This window comes from Nomascus leucogenys, chromosome 9, assembly GCF_006542625.1.
Source record: "Nomascus leucogenys isolate Asia chromosome 9, Asia_NLE_v1, whole genome shotgun sequence".
In the NCBI taxonomy this organism is placed as follows: Eukaryota; Metazoa; Chordata; class Mammalia; order Primates; family Hylobatidae; genus Nomascus; species Nomascus leucogenys.
In genome coordinates this window covers 109854228-109869962 of record NC_044389.1, presented here as the reverse complement: position 1 = coordinate 109869962, position 15735 = coordinate 109854228, and the positions used below count along the sequence as shown (strand labels likewise).

General features: G+C 41.8%; 1 protein-coding gene across 2 annotated transcripts; it reads right to left on the bottom strand.

Moving 5' to 3' along the window:
• Positions 1-755: 755 nt before the first annotated feature.
• Positions 756-12749, bottom strand: TUBAL3 (tubulin alpha like 3). Of its 2 annotated transcripts, none has more exons than XM_003257543.3 (4): positions 12715-12749; positions 8427-8670; positions 2958-3106; positions 756-2118 (listed from the first exon to the last, which is right to left on the bottom strand). In XM_003257543.3, the coding sequence occupies exons 1-4, from the start codon at positions 12715-12717 to the stop codon at positions 1174-1176; spliced, it is 1341 nt and encodes a 446-aa protein (XP_003257591.2). In that variant the 5' UTR covers positions 12718-12749; the 3' UTR covers positions 756-1173. The 2 variants fall into 2 exon arrangements, with proteins under 2 accessions (XP_003257591.2, XP_004089116.1); XM_004089068.2 differs by having other exon boundaries at positions 759-2118; positions 8427-8550; positions 12715-12747.
• Positions 12750-15735: the final 2986 nt, after the last annotated feature.

Below are 15735 nucleotides of genomic sequence, written 5' to 3'. Positions count from 1 at the left end.
TAGATCTTACCAAAAAAAAATACAGAGGGTCCATTTTTGAGTCCAGTTGCACAAGCAAGAAGGTAGTAGCCTTGTAGTTTGAGGAATCTCAAAACAGATACACAACTTCATGCCTCCAGCCAAGGCTTTAGTGCCTCCTATCTTCCAATGTCTACCTGAGCCAAAAGCATGTACCCGGTTGAGGCCAAGAGTATAGCTGAAGGGTGAGGGCTGACAGGTTAAACAGCGCAGGTGGATGAGGCTCCTGAGGATTACCTACCATCAGTCCAAGAGCAACACCTCAGCCCAACTCAGTACCTTTGCAGCATCTAAGTTGCCTTAATTCCAAGTATTAGTGAGATGAAATATTGTGGTTATTTAAAATCTCACTAGTGGTTTTAATGCATTTATAGCTTTGTCCAGAGTAAATTATTTTCTCAAATGGAAATATTCAGTGCCAAAAATTGATTCCATTTAGTGTTTCTGTAAATCTCAAATCCTTAGGACACAGCCCCTACAGCCCCCAGGATTCTAGCTTAGCAAGTTGATAGAGAAGCCCAACGATCTGCATTTTTACTAAACTTCTGAAGTGACTCTGGCACAGAATTATGCAGGCGACATTTTGAGAACACCACCTCCAGGAAAAGGAAGTGGAAGAGATGGCTTTCACCTCTGACCTGCAGGACACCCAAATTCAAGTTTTAGAAAGATCCAAGTTTGTTTACATAAAAAGCAAACTGAGCCCTTTGGGCACATGTTTCAAAGAAGAAAAATAATCATACTGAAAATATTTATGATTTAATCAGTGTAAAAAATATAGATATGGGGGAAAAAACATTCGTAATCAATATGTGCTGTTTTCTACTTCAGGTACCAGAAAGGAAAAGCATAAACTTTAGGATTTCATTGTCTCTTGGTGAAACAAAAAAATCCCACCTAGAAGTGACCCAGCAGTTCAAAGGACTCTAAGCTTCCAAAGGCTCCCAGGCAGCAGAGCTGACTTGTACCAGTAGACCAGGAAATAATGCGTTCGTTGTTGGTACTGACCCACTTAATTTAGTGTGGAACCTACAGTCTTGCCTGATTTGAGTTCATTTTTCTTCTCATCAGGGGAACTACCCACTAGGCATATCACGGCTCGAAAAGAACACATGCCATTTTAACTTGACATTCATTTGCACCCATCATACATGCTCAGAAACTTTGCCCCACTTCCTCATAATCCCTCTCCAGGGCTGCCAGATCTTCCCTGGCCTCCAAGAACTCTGCTTCTTCCATGCCTTCTCTGATGTACCAGTGCAGAAATGCTCTCTTGGCGTACATGAGGTCAAACTTGTGGTCCAGGCGGGCCCAGGCCTCCACGATCGCTGTGGTGTTGCTCAGCATGCAGATGGACCGGTGGACTTTGGCCAGGTCCCCACCTGGCATCACCGTGGGTGGCCGATTGTTGATGCCCACCTTGAAACCAGTTGGACACCAATCTACAAACTGAACAGAGCGCCTCGACTTCGTGGCTGCGATTGCTGCATTCACTTCCTTAGGGACCACATCCCCTCTGTAGAGTAGGCAGCAGGCCATGTACTTCCCAAGCTGAGGATCGCACTTGACCAGTTGGTTGGAGGACTCAAAGCAGGCAGTGGTGATGTCTGACACGGAGAACTGCTCATGATAGGCTTTGTCAGCAGAGACGATGGGGGCAAAGGCTGTCGTGGGGAAATGTATTCTTGGATAAGGTACCAGGTTGGTCTGGAATTCAATTAGGTCCACATTCAAGGGCCCTTCAAACCGGAGGGAGGCAGTGATGGAAGAGACCACCTGAACCATCAATCTATTTATGTTGGCATAAGAGGGGCATTCAACACCGAGTTTACGATGGCATATATCATAGACGGCCTCGTTGTCCACCATGAAGGTACAGTCCATATACTCTGTGGTGGAGTGGGTGGTGAGGACAGAGTTATAAGGCTCTACCACGGCAGTGGAGATCCTGGGGGCTGGGTAGACCGAGAACTCCAGCTTAGTCTTTCTGCTATATTCTCCTGTGAGCCTCTCCATTAAGAGAGACGTAAACCCTGAACCAGTGCCTCCTCCAAAGCTTCGGAAAATCAAAAATCCCTGAAGTCCACCACACTGTTCTGCCTGAAGAAAGTAAATGAGATTGAGAATTCAGCTGAATAAATCCAGAAGCAGTGAACTGGACGGTAGTGGTAGGATACAACAGGTTTCCCCAAAACAAAATCTTTCAGAAAGGACTCCTTTGCCATTGTTAATTCCACAACAAACATAGCTACTTTGAAATACTCCCAGGGGGACTTCTGGAGTAGGCAAAGCACTTCAGAGCTTTACTATAAGCAGAGCATAAATATCCACCTGTCTTTCCCTAACCTCTGTGCATTTATCTGTATGTGATCGCAAGCAAGGCCTTTATCAACAACAGAGAAAATGACAAAACACTGAAGCAAAATAACATTCCCCCCACGTCTATGTTCCATCCGGCATGCTGGTGTAAAAGGCATTGTAGTAGCTAACAAATATGCCAAACACCAAAACCCTTACTCAGCAAAGGGTCTCCAGACTGGGGCCCCTACAGAGGAATTAACTACCAGTAAATAGAGTCACGCATCTCCAGATACGGAGTGCCTCTTGCTAACTTCATAACCATCAGTTACTCTTGGAAAATGACAGGTTTTAGGGTGCCGTGGGAGTCTCTCAGAACACGATGAACGCTGCGTTAGAAGCAGTGATGATCAGGTGATCAGGGGACCCCCAGCAAGTATAAAGGTTTCTGTCTCCTTCCTACTAACAAGGGGAAATCAAAGCCAAGATGAGGACCCCTCCCCAGTTCTGAGCACCCAGACCAACGCCCAGGGAGAGACGGTTGGTGGCAATGGTGACAGCAGATAATGCTTGTGAGTTCTGCCGCAGGACCCCACGTGCCCCAGGCATAGCCCGCTCGGAGGAGAGGGGGAGCTACTTGCCAGCTTCCGGGTCCCCTCCAGCACAAGGTCGATGACCTCCGAGCCCACAGAGTAACGGCCTCGCGCGTAGTTGTTGGCAGCACCCTCCTTTCCGCTAAGGAGCTGCTCGGGGTGGAAGAGTGAACGGTGCTGGCCCGTCCGGATCCCATCTGCAGAGGGTGAAAGGAGGTCAGTGCAACTCACTCTGCAACTCAGCCATCGACCTGCTGCTAGTCCTCCTGGGGCCCACCCTGTACTTCACCCCCATGCTTTCTCTCAATGTTGTGGTCCAGGAATGGAATTTAGATAGTGCTGAATTAGCCTATCTTAGTCCAGGAAAAGTGGAAATTTTTACATATACATGGAAAGTATGTTTTTCTACCATGCACCCCTTATTAGTTTCCTAGGACTGTCATAACCAATGACAACAAACGTTGTGGCTTAAAACAATAGGAATTTATTTCCTAACGGCTCCGAAGGCCAGAAGTCTAACACCAAGGCATTGGTAGGCTCGGTTCCTGCTGGAGGCCCCAGGGAACATCTGGTCCAAACATCTCTCCTGGCATGTGGTGACTTACAATTCTTAGCTCTCCTTGGCTTCTAGCTACCCCCTTCCAATCTCTACCTCTGGCATACAAGCCTTTTCCCCTGTATGTGTGTCTGTGCTCTCTCCTCTGATAAGGACACAATTCTTTAGCATTAGGGCCCACCCTAATCCAGGAGGACCTCGTTTTAACTAGCTACATCAGCAAAGACCCTGTTTCCAAATAAAGTCACATTCCAGGATTGCTGATGGATACGAATTTGGGGGGACACACTTCAACCCACTGCCCACCCTAGGACACACTGGCATTTTGAGACAAGTATTTTTATCTACAAATTGCCAGCTGTGTGCTGGAAAAGCACACAGAAAGGCATATCCAAGGCGCAGTGGCTCACACCTGTAATCCCAGCACTTTGGGAGGCTGAGGCAGGTGGATCACTTGAGGTCAGGAGCTTGAGACCAGCCTGGCCAACATGGTGAAACCCTGTCTCTACTAAAAATACAGAAAATTAGCCAGGCATGGTGGTGGGCACCTGTAATCCCTGCTACTCAGGAGACTGAGGCAGGAGAATCACTTGAACCCAGGAGGTTGCAGTGAGCGGAGATCACACCATTACACTCCAGCCTGGGCAACAAGAGTGAAATTCTATCTCAAAAAAAAGTAAAATAAAATAAAATAAATTTTAAAAAATAAAGGAATATCCATCTTTTAAATCTGCTTTAAAAGAGGATTTAACAGAGAAGGCACGGCAAACTCAAATGCCCACACGACCCAAATGCCGAGTGCATAAATGCATGACGCAGGACAATTGGCGTTAAGATGTTGGCAGTATCCAATACAACTGAGGGTAGCCCCTGCCAGGTCTCATTGCCTTTTAAAAACCTGGGCAGCATGCCCTACTCCTCCACCTTAGAATTACTCAAATAGCATTATTCCTGATGATTAAGCAGCAGTGTTTCAGGGCTAAGTAGGCTTTGGGACTGCTGCCCTGGTTACTGTGGGATACTGCATTGCTTAGTAGTTAAATGCATGTTTCAAGAATCAGTTTCCTGGGTTCCTATCTTGCCTTCCTCACTAAGCTAGAGAGAAGTTACTTAGTCAATGATTTTAGCTCATAAATAAGGATTATAACAAGATCTACCCCATTGAGCTGTTAGGAGAACATAGGGCACAACGCACGGCCCATATAACAACAGCAATTATAAGTAACAATGACAGAACTGGCTTCATGACATGCATTTATGCAGATTTACCTCATTATACACCACCAGCCTTGGCAGCAGATAGCTGAGCCAGTCCTAGAAGCTCACAGCCAAAGGAGAGATGCATTGTGTTTCTGTTTAATAAGAGTACGATTGTTTTTCAATTCACCGTGCCTTCCTGTGCGTGACCATGAATTTCTAAACTCCAATTTTGCAACCTCTCAAATAATATTTATTGAAATCGAGTTTAAATAACTTTTAACTAGCTTACACACAAACCTCCCCCAGAGCTAGGATGTTTAAATGATATATTTATAAACAAGATATAAGTGAACGTGTAATTCTGGGTGGACTGTTTCCTTCTCATCTGAAGCCACAAGGCTGCATTCAGGCTAAGGAGGTAATTTACGGAAGCTTCCTTCTTCATGACAATGTTGAGTCAAGATCTTGAGGGTCAATAGCTTCATAAATTATTTCCATAAAATCCATTATCTCAGGGCTTAGTGGTTGCTGCACCTGCCGTTCCTAAGTAATCCATGCCATCCACTCTAACTTCCCGGGCACAGGTTGCTCAGAATGGTGCCCTTAATCAATATCCTCAGAGACATCAGTGGCTTTTGAACAATTATATGATGACTCCTTAGCTTCCTTAACTACGGTGTCATTCAGCTGCACTCCACTTCAATCATCATCACTCAGAACTCTTCCACTTCCAAAATCTTAAACGTGCAAATTCCTTTTTCTGACCACAACTTCCTCACTTTGCCCCAACTTCACCCTTGAGCCTGCCCCTGACCATCTTCCCAGCCTTGTCTCCTGCTTTGCACTCCTGCTCACACCTACACCTGGCCACGCTGAACTCCTGGTTACACTTGTGGGGCATTCCTTCATGACTCTGAATTTGCAAATGCTGTCGCCTCATGAGAAGGTGTGTGAGGCTGGGTGTGGTGGCTCATGCCTGGGATCCCAGCACTTTGGGAGGCCAAGGTGAGAGGATCATTTGAGGTCAGGAGTTTGAAACTAGCCTGGGCAATACAGTGAGACCCTATCTCTATAAAAAACAAAAAATTGGCCGGGCACAGTGGCTCTTGCCTATAATCCCAGGAGTTTGGGAGGCTGAGGCAGGTGGATTACTGGAGGTCAGGAGTTCAAGACCAGACTGGCCAACATGGTGAAACCCCGTCTTTACTAAAAATACAAAATTAGCAGGACACGGTGATGTGTGCCTGTAATCCCAGCTACTCAGGAGGCTGAGGCAGGAGAATCACTTGAACCCGGGAGGCGGAGGTTGCAGTGAGCAGCGATAGTGCCATTGCACTCCAGCCTGGGCAAAAAGAGCAAAACTCCGTCTCAAAAAAAAAACTTATCTACATGTAGTGACATGTGCCTGTAGTCCAAGCTACTCAGGAGCCCAAAGTGGGAGGACTGCTTGAGCCCAGGAGTTCACTGAGCTATTATTATGCCACTGCACTCCAGCCTGGGTGACAGAGTGAGACCCAGTCTCTCTCTCTAAAAAACAAACAAACAATTTGATGACTCCCTAGTTATTCATTCCTTCTGCCTTGCAGAGCAAGCTTGTCCATCCCGCAGCCCAGGATGGCTTTGAATGCGTTCCCACGCAAATTGGTAAACATTCTTGAAACATTATGAGATTGTTCTGCAATTTTTTTTTAGCTCATCAGCTATTGTTAGTGTGAGTGTATTTTATGTGCGGCCCAAGATAACTCTTCTTCTTCCAGTGTGTCCCAGGGAGGCCAAATTATTGGACACCCCGGTTGTAGAAATGTCTATTAAGTTGTATTATATACAATACAACTAACTTTTTTAGATTAAAAAATAGTCATACACTGGCGATTTTATATGGCTCAATTTCAACAGTGTTGTTATAACTATTTATATTTTCTTCTTCACTAGATTAGGCTACTTTCCTGTTAAAAGACAGTAGATTTAATAAGAAGGCAAACCTAGGACCAAACCCAGCTCTACTCTAAAAACTCAGTGATCTTAAGCAGGTTCCTTGACTTCCCCAAGATTTATCAAGTTCCTCATCTACAAATTGAGGGTGATAATAGTGTCTCCTGACAGAGCGCTGAATTAGAGGAAAATACCTGTGCAGGTCCCCAACTAGTAAACAATAGCTGCTGGGGACTAAATGGCTGTGTCCCCCCAGAATTCATGCATTGAATCCCTAATCCCTGATGTGATGGTATCTGGAGGTGAGTCTTTGTGAGTAATTAGGTCATAAGGGTAGAGACTGCATTATGGGATTAGGGCCCTCATAAGAAGAGACGCAGACTATTTCTCTGCCATATGAGAATACAGTGAGAAGGCAGCCATCTGCAAGCCGGAAAGAGAGCCTTCACCAGAAGCCAACCACCAGGCACCCTGGTCTCAGACTTCCAGCCTCCAGAATTGTGAGAAATCAACAATTGTTGTCTAAGCCACCGGGTCCATGGTGTTCCGATACAGCAGTCCGAGCTGACAAAGACAGGCATCTTCATATCAAAGGCAAAAATCAACATTTATTCATCTTCATACTCCTATCACCCAGCTGAAGTGTTTATGGGGTTGTATTCAATTCCTTCTTATCATGACCTTGAATTCATCAGCCTCTCCTTTTCTCCACCCCTCCCACTCTCTCAGTCAACAGCCAGCACCAAGGGGCAGCAATGTAAATGAGTGACTTTCAAAGTGGATGCCCCAGTTCCCACTTGAGTCTTCCAAGATGGTACCACATGGAGAACAGGCGAGCTGTCGCCTCTGAGCCCCACCCAAACTGTAGATTCGTGAATAAACCAGCAATCATTATTGCCTTAAACCACTAAATGTAGGGGAAGTTTATTACACGCCAACAAATAATCGGATGTACAACATCAAACCCAAATCTACCCCACGCTCTAGCTTTTCTCTTAAGAAAGTAAGAGCCCCTTCTGTCTCCTGTATTTTTCTAGCTCCATTTCAAGAGTTTTTGCATGACATACGACAAAGTATATTGTTAGTAATCATAAAATTGTACTGTTTTACCATAACTAGAGTATATATTTGGCCTCTTGTTCCTTTGGGATTCTTTCCAAATATTCTACTCTTTTTAAGCAGCTATCAAAAAAACTTTTTGATTCTTTGCCAGTGCCTTTCTAGAAAATGGCTCTCAAACCCAGGAAAAGACTTAGTGTTCTGTTACCATACATGTGTGGACCAATTAGCAGGTCTTAATTCATTTCATCACACAGGTAAAGAAGGCTAACCTAGGCCAAGCGCGGTGGCTCATGCCTGTAATCCCAGCACTTTGGGAGGCTAAGGCAGGTGGGTCGCTTGAGGTCAGTTCAAGACCAGTCTGGCCAACATAGTGAAACTCCATCTCTACTAAAAATACAAAAATTAATCAGGCATGGTGGTGTGTGCCCGTAATCCCAGCTACTCGGAGGCTGAGGCAGGAGAATTGCTTGAACCCAGGAGGCGGAGGTTGCAGTGAGCCCAGATCACGCCACTGCACTCCTGCTTGAGTGACTCATCTCAAAATAAATAAATAAATAAATAAATTTAAATTTATAAAGGCTAATCTAGTCTTCCCTTTGGGTGTGTTTGTCATGTTAATCACCCATGGCCATTGAGTAAGCCTCTACATTTGGGAAAGGTCCTTGTGATTTCATTCAGATAGATCAGTATAATCTGCTAATCCCACCCACTTGATTTGTTTGAGTGTGGCTCCAGTTAAGTACGATAGAATGGAACATTTATTGTACCTATAACAGTTGGTTCCAAGTCCACAAAGAGTGCTCTAGGCACGTGCTTCCCAGCTCTTGTCTCACAGAAGAAGGTATCGAAAGATGCATTTGTGTGCTCCATTTTTGCATTTTCCAGCTGATCCTGTTGACTGTCAAGAACAACGCCGTTTGGCTGGATTCCATGTTCCAGGCAATAGAGTTCCCAGCAAGCGTCCCCAATCTGGATGCCAGCTTGACCGATGTGGATGGAAAGGCACTCCCTCTGAAATAAGTCATGGTGAGTTGGAACTGAGCAGGTGTTTAGACAACGGGAGATCTGTTACTCAGCCCTTCTGGTTACAAATGACAGAAACCAAGCTAGCTTAAGGCCACGGAGGAATGCGTTATAAGGATAATCAAAAGTGTTTCATGGAAACCAAGACCCAGGGTACAGCTAAGCTTCAGGGAAAATTAAACCAGGGATGTAAATTCCATTAAAAAGTTTATTTTAACAACATAAATTAAGCACCTACTCTGTACTGGGCTAAGAATTGAATTAAGACAAACACACACACACACACACACACACAATGTAAATCAAAATACAACTAATTTCACTTTATTCTTCTAATATAGGTGAGATGTGTGTGTGTGTGTATGTGTGCGTGTGTGTGTGTGTAGTTATATATATCAGGTGGGCTTGTCTACAAAGAAAATTAGCTAGCTATTTTAAAGAAATAAAACCAAAATCAATATATAGCCTTGTCAAGTACTAAAACTCATTGCAGATAAATTTAAAATGTTATCTTTATCATTCATATGCACTCTGAATAAAGATGGATATACTAAACTTAAAACTAGTGGGAAATTTTACAAGGCAAAATACAATCGATTTAACAATTCCAAAATGTAAACGTTCTATAACAAACATATAGAGATAAAAATTGATTTTATATACATCAACTTTCTAAAAAAAACACTTAAGACATCCACTAGACAGGCAAATGATATAAACAAACAAATTACAAAAGAAAGACTCTAAAATGCAAAGATGTAGGCTGATGGCATTCACAAGCATCATAATTCATAAGCATGAAAACCAAAAACCAATCTATTTAATCTAACCATTTATATATCGTTGAGCATTTAAAGGATGTTACATCAACACAATGACATGTTATGCAACCCTTAAATGTTTTCCCAAAAAAAAAAGATTTATGACATGGGAAATGCTTATGATAACATATTAAGTAAAAAGCACATAAGATGCATAATTGCATATAGAGTATGATGTCCAGTATGTTCAGAAATAGGCATAAAAATCTAAAAGAAAATGCATCAAGATATTAAGTCTAGTAATACCTGGGTAGTGATTTTATTTTCTTGTCTAAACTTTACTATTTCTTCCACCTTCATATTCCCCCATCCCACTTTAAATCATCTTTTTTTTTTTTTAAGGCAAACAACTATTATGTTAAATAGACAGTGATCTACGTTTTTAAGAGAAGGAAAATAAAAAAAAGAGAAGGAAAGAAAAAGCTAAATCCTAGAAATCTAAAGTGATGGCAATCGCTGATCTTAATATTAGTGTGGTTTGATTGACAGTGGTGCTGAAACAAATCTATTTAGGGGGCCTTATAGAATGAGACCCCCATGTCTTCTGCATCATCAGGACCCTTTGGGCTGTTCGACCAGATTGAAAGGGGCCGGGCGAGACCAAACTACACCGGTCGCGGTCAAGAGATCTTTATTGGAGGTATCGAGTGGAGAAGGAAGAGAAGAGAGAGAGGGCTGCTGGTGTGCTGGGTTTTATATCCCTTGGGCCTACGTGGATTGGGCTAGGGGCGGGCCCAAGGAAAGGCGGGAGATGCTTCTTTCTGATTGGCCCTCCTTTGGCGGGTTCAGACAGTGCCCGGTCAAGGAGGGGAGAAGAACCCGGAACTGGCCCCATCTTAAGGTAGGGTGCCATTTTAAGGTACCCCATGTTACCTAACACAGATAAGCTGAGGGGAACCCTGCCCTTGTTCATGGCTACACTGCCCTAAAGCCTGAGATTCAACTACTGAAAGACCTCAGGCCTCCTGTCAATCCCTCGCCTGTGGTCTACACAGGGGTCCCCAACCCCCGGGCCGCAGACCAGTACCAGTCTGTGCCCTGTTAGGAACTGGGCTTCACAGCAGGAGGTGAGCAGCAGGTGAGTGAGCATTACTGGCTGAGCTCTGCCTCCTGTCAGATCAGCGGCAGCATTAGATTCTCATAGGGGCACTAACCCTATTGTGAACTGCGCATGCAAGGGATCTAGGTTGTGTGCTCCTTATGAGAATCTAACTAATGCCTGACGATCTGAGGTGGAACAGTTTCATCCAGAAACCATCCCCCACCACCGACTCCACGGAAAAATTGTGTTCCGCAAAACTGGTTCCTGGTGCCAAAAAGGTTGATGACCACTGGTCTACACAGACCACTAGTCAGAGGAAAGTAAGGAGAGGGCTCTGGTCGGCCACACCCCTGCAATCTGACTTGGACTCTGTTCATGTTCAATGGCATCAAACCTTTGTACTTTGTCTCTGTGATTCACAAGGCATGACACAGCCCTCTTTGCTTCATGACCAATTCAATTTCACTACTTTAGTAGGGCTTCCATCTTGTTTATTTTCTGTGCAACTATCAGTCTCTCTAATTTCAAAAGCACTTCACTAGGACAAACTAACATTCCACCTCTCAAGACAGCACATTCTGCTATCAACAGGCTTCGGATACCCCTTATCAGGCTTCAGATAACCTTAATCTTATTCCTCTCCCCTTCTGTCGGACTTAAAGTGCTGTAAATACATTAGCTGCTGTAATCTGATCAAAACTTGGCTCCTTAAATTTAAGTTAACATTTTAAAAGGAGAGGGTGAATGTTCATTGTTTCTACATTATTAAAACCTCTTACTTTGTAAAGTTTACATGTAAGATTTCTCTGTCTTCTCTACTGGCTACCACCCAGTCCTGTGTTAACAGTGACGAGTAAAATTCAGGTGTACATGTGGTATTTATTCATAATAGTCACAGTAAAAATAATCACTAACATTTAAAAAAAAAAAAAAGATTGTTCCTCTTCACGTGGTCTGTTCAAGTGACTCAGAAAGCAGAGTGATGCTCTTCTTTCTGAACTCAGCATGAATAGCCTGGCCTAACAAGCATCCTTGGTCTTTGAAGGAGCTTAGCTTATAACATAACTCTGTCCAAGGGTGTAGAAGACTATCTTCGCCTTATTCTTCTCTTAGCCTCTCCTTTTTTTCCAAATTCTCTATGAAAATATTAGTCACACTATAAAGTAGAAGACTATAAAATGCCCACTGAACGTCAACACTGATAAGTCATAGCACATTATTAAACGCTGCTATAAGGATTATTTGAATTACTGGAAAAGCATAACTCTCAATTAAACTTTTAATTTTGAGATCTTTGTACATTGATATGCAGTTGTAAGAAATAACACAGGAAGATCCCTTGTATCCCTTACCCATTTCCCGCAGTGGAAATATCTTGCCAGACCATAATACAAAATCACACCCAGAATGTTGACAGTGATAGCCAAGATACAGAACATGCTATTATCACAAGTCTCTCTCATGTTGAAAGGCATAATTTTTAAAAGCAAAACAATTTAAAATTTTTTAAATGTTGGACAGAGAGACCAATGGGGTGAGAAATCAAAGATGAAGAAGCAGTTCGAAATGTTGCTTCCATTGAAGAATTAAAAATTCAAAGATACTGAAAACTGGCACAGAAGAAAATGAAGGGGAAATGGATCTGAAAAGGTCATCCCAAAACAGAATTATTGTAAGTTATTCTATTCATTGTGGTGCCCAAAGAACTAAACTCAAGGGAGGGCAAAGAAGATGTCTGTGCACTTTACCCTGCCAGGCATTTATGAGGTTAGCCGTGGTTACCTAAGTCTGAAGTCCTCAGAAACTCTTAGCAGCCTAACGAAAAGTGAAGCAATTAATATCTACAGAAAAATCAGCACTCTGGGCCTAAAACAAAGGTCAAAACTAAAGGAAGGAAAGCTTTTCGCTTCAGTGCTTCAATTAATGGCAGTGAGACACTACAAATCAAGCGAGCTTTACCTTGAAAAAAGCAACATTACAGAGGAATAGATTACAGCCTGTCCACATCTGCTCCCAACTCATCTACATGGACATTGAAAGAAACAAATGTTTCTTTACAAATGTCTTCTCTTGCATTACAATTTTATTAAGAATTGTTCGCTGTGGGAAAAGGGCCAAATATGATTTGTAAAATTTCCTACAATAATGCATAGGCGTGTAGTCACTTACCATGCTGATGAGAACATGCCCCTCCTGCCCTGTAGTAATGATTGAGGAGCCTCCCAGCTGAGCTTTATCACAGGGCCCGGAAATGACTCCACCTGAGGGCTGGAGCGTTCTTCACTTAAAGTGGTACAGCTTCTTTTTAGTTTTTTAGTTACCTGGTCTCAGAGTAGCTGTGTTGGGCCTGAACAACCTGGGATAAAGTTTGTACACAGGTACAGATGAACTACTGAGAGCTTATCCAAATCTGCGTCCAACTTATACCTATGTTGAAAAGAACATGTGTCTTTTAAAAATCACCCTTTTGGGTTAAGAATTTATTTAGCATTGGCAGAGAAAAGGAAAGAGTATGAGTAAAGTTTTCTGCAACAGCAAAGTAGCTTTTTCTATTGCATGAGTACTATATGAATATCTTCTTAAATAAATTTAAACAATCCCTGAATACATAGAGCAAACCAAAACAGTGTCCTTTTTACTTCTGTGTCCTATGCATGCCTCTCAACCACTACCACATCCAAACGTATGGGAATTTTCTATTTTTATTATTATTGTCTTTTGAACTTTTATATTATTATACATAATATATACTTATGTTTTTTTTATTAATTGCACTAAGATCAGATAACACATCTTAACTGATTTCTCTCCTTATATATTTGCTAAAACTTCCTTTATATTCTACTATGTGGTCAATTTTTGAAAATATTCCATGAGTGTTGAAAAGAATGTGCATTCTGCATTTGTTGGATGCAATATTTTAGATAGACCGATCATTCAATCAATCAATCTATTAAATCAAATGGATTTATTGTGTAGTCCAAATTTTGCGTACCAATTATTTCAAAAGATGTGTTAAAAATTTTCATTATAATTGTGAATTTACCCATTATTTCTTTTTCTGTCAATTTTTGCTTTATATATTTTGAGGCTATGTTATGAAGAGCATATAAATTTTAAATTATTATATTTTCAAAAATTTTAACAATTTTTTATTTTTAAATTACCCTCCTTATATACATTAATGATTTTTACCTTACAGTATTTTTTTTTTTTCTTGAGATGGAGTCTTGCTCTGTCATCCAGGTTGGAGCGCAGTGGTGCCATCTCAGCTCACTGCAACCTCCACCTCCCAGGTTTGAGCGATTCTTCTGCCTCAGCCTCCCAAGTAGCTGGGATTACAGGTGTGTGCCACTATTCCCAGCTAATTTTTTTGTATTTTTGGTAGAGACAGGGTTTCACCATGTTGGCCAGGCTGGTCTTGAACTCCTGACCTCCTGATGTGCCCTCCTTGGCCTACCTTAAAGTTTTTATGATCAAATATTAATATTACTACTTTAATACTGTTTTTTGGTTCACATTTGAATGAGGTATTTTCCCATCTTTTTACATTCTTAGAAACTTAAAACCTTTCCATATTCTCATATTTTGGATGTGTTCTTTGTACGCATGATATAACTGAATTTTTTTTCTATTTTTGTATTTGAATTGGAGAATTCAGCTCATTACATTTAATATAATAACTAATATAGTTGGGTTTAGATATAGAGTACTATTTTATTTTGTGCTTTTTGTTTGTCTCCATTTTCTAAGTTCTCTTTTCTTCCTGATCTTCTTTTGAATTAATGACATGTTTTGTTAGCATAGTAACAATTTTATTATTCAGTAATCAAAACAAAATTTCTGTTACTCAAGAATCTTGGTTTCTACCAATTCTTCCTTTCAACTTTGAGAAAATGAAGAAACCATAGTGTTCTTTGGCAGTTTTCTCCTGAACTTCTAATAAATTATACTTTCTCTCATTTTGATCTTCATAAAGTCAATCCTATCTGTCTCTGTCAATAACTCCCCAAATGTTTAGCATCCTGGTAGTTCCATATAATAAAAAGAAAAAATAAGCTAGTTCCATTTTATAAAATCAGAATGATATTTGTTTTGTTGCTGTATCAAATTTTCTCCCACTGGTCCCAGATATTTTCAGTTTGAAACAAGATGAGGGAAAAATCAGATAATGTGAATATCTCATTTCTAGTCCACTGATGTACTCAGTCTCTTTCATTAACTTTTAAAAATTGTCAGTCTGACGTGGAGCTATGATTCACTTAGATTTATGTAGGAATTAGAAAGAAACTAGAAAAATCTCTTTTGTAGTATAATTTAAGAAATGCATCTTATCTTTTAGTAATTCCTTATTTCTTTGAAAGACTAAGTCTTAAAGAAAAAAGTTTCCTCAAGTGATAATAATTGGAATTTCAAGTCTGAAGGGGCCTTCTGGGGTGATAGTTTTTGTGTCAACCTGGCTAGGCTGTGGCACACAGTTATCCAATCTAACACTAGTCTGGGTATTGCTGTGCAGGCATTGTGGAGGTGTGGTGAATATCTCCAGTAAACTTTGACTTTAAGTAAAGGACATCATCCTCAATAATGTGAGTGGGCCTCATCCAATCAGTTGAAAGACCATAAGAGCAAAATGGAGATTTCTCTGAGGAAGAAATTTCTCCTAAGGATGGCACCTTTAGTTTCAGCTTTAGCTGTTACTCAAGAGTTTCTAGCCTGCCAGTCTGCCAGCCTGCCCTACTGATTCCAGACTTTATAGCCCCACAATCACACTAACTTATTCCTTAAAATGAATCACACACACACTACTGACTCTGACATACTTGGTGGCCACCCTTAGGTTCTGAGAGTGAGAAAATGTCAGAGTGATAAAAGTGTGGTATTTATAGTTACGATTTCCTTGTTCAAAGTTCCTTTCTTGACCAGGCACAGTGGCTCATGCCTGTAATCCCAGCACTTTGGGAGGCCAAGGTGGGCAGATCACCTGAGGTCAGGAGTTCAAGACCAGCCCGGCCAATGTGGTGAAACCCCATCTCTACTAAAAATACAAAAAATTAGCCGGGAGTGGTGGCGGGCACCTGTAATCCCAGCTACTCTCAAGGCTGAAGCAGGAGAATCACTTGAACCCTGGAGGCGGAGGTTGCAATGAACCAACGTCACGCCATTGCACTCCAGCTTGGACAAGAGCAAAAC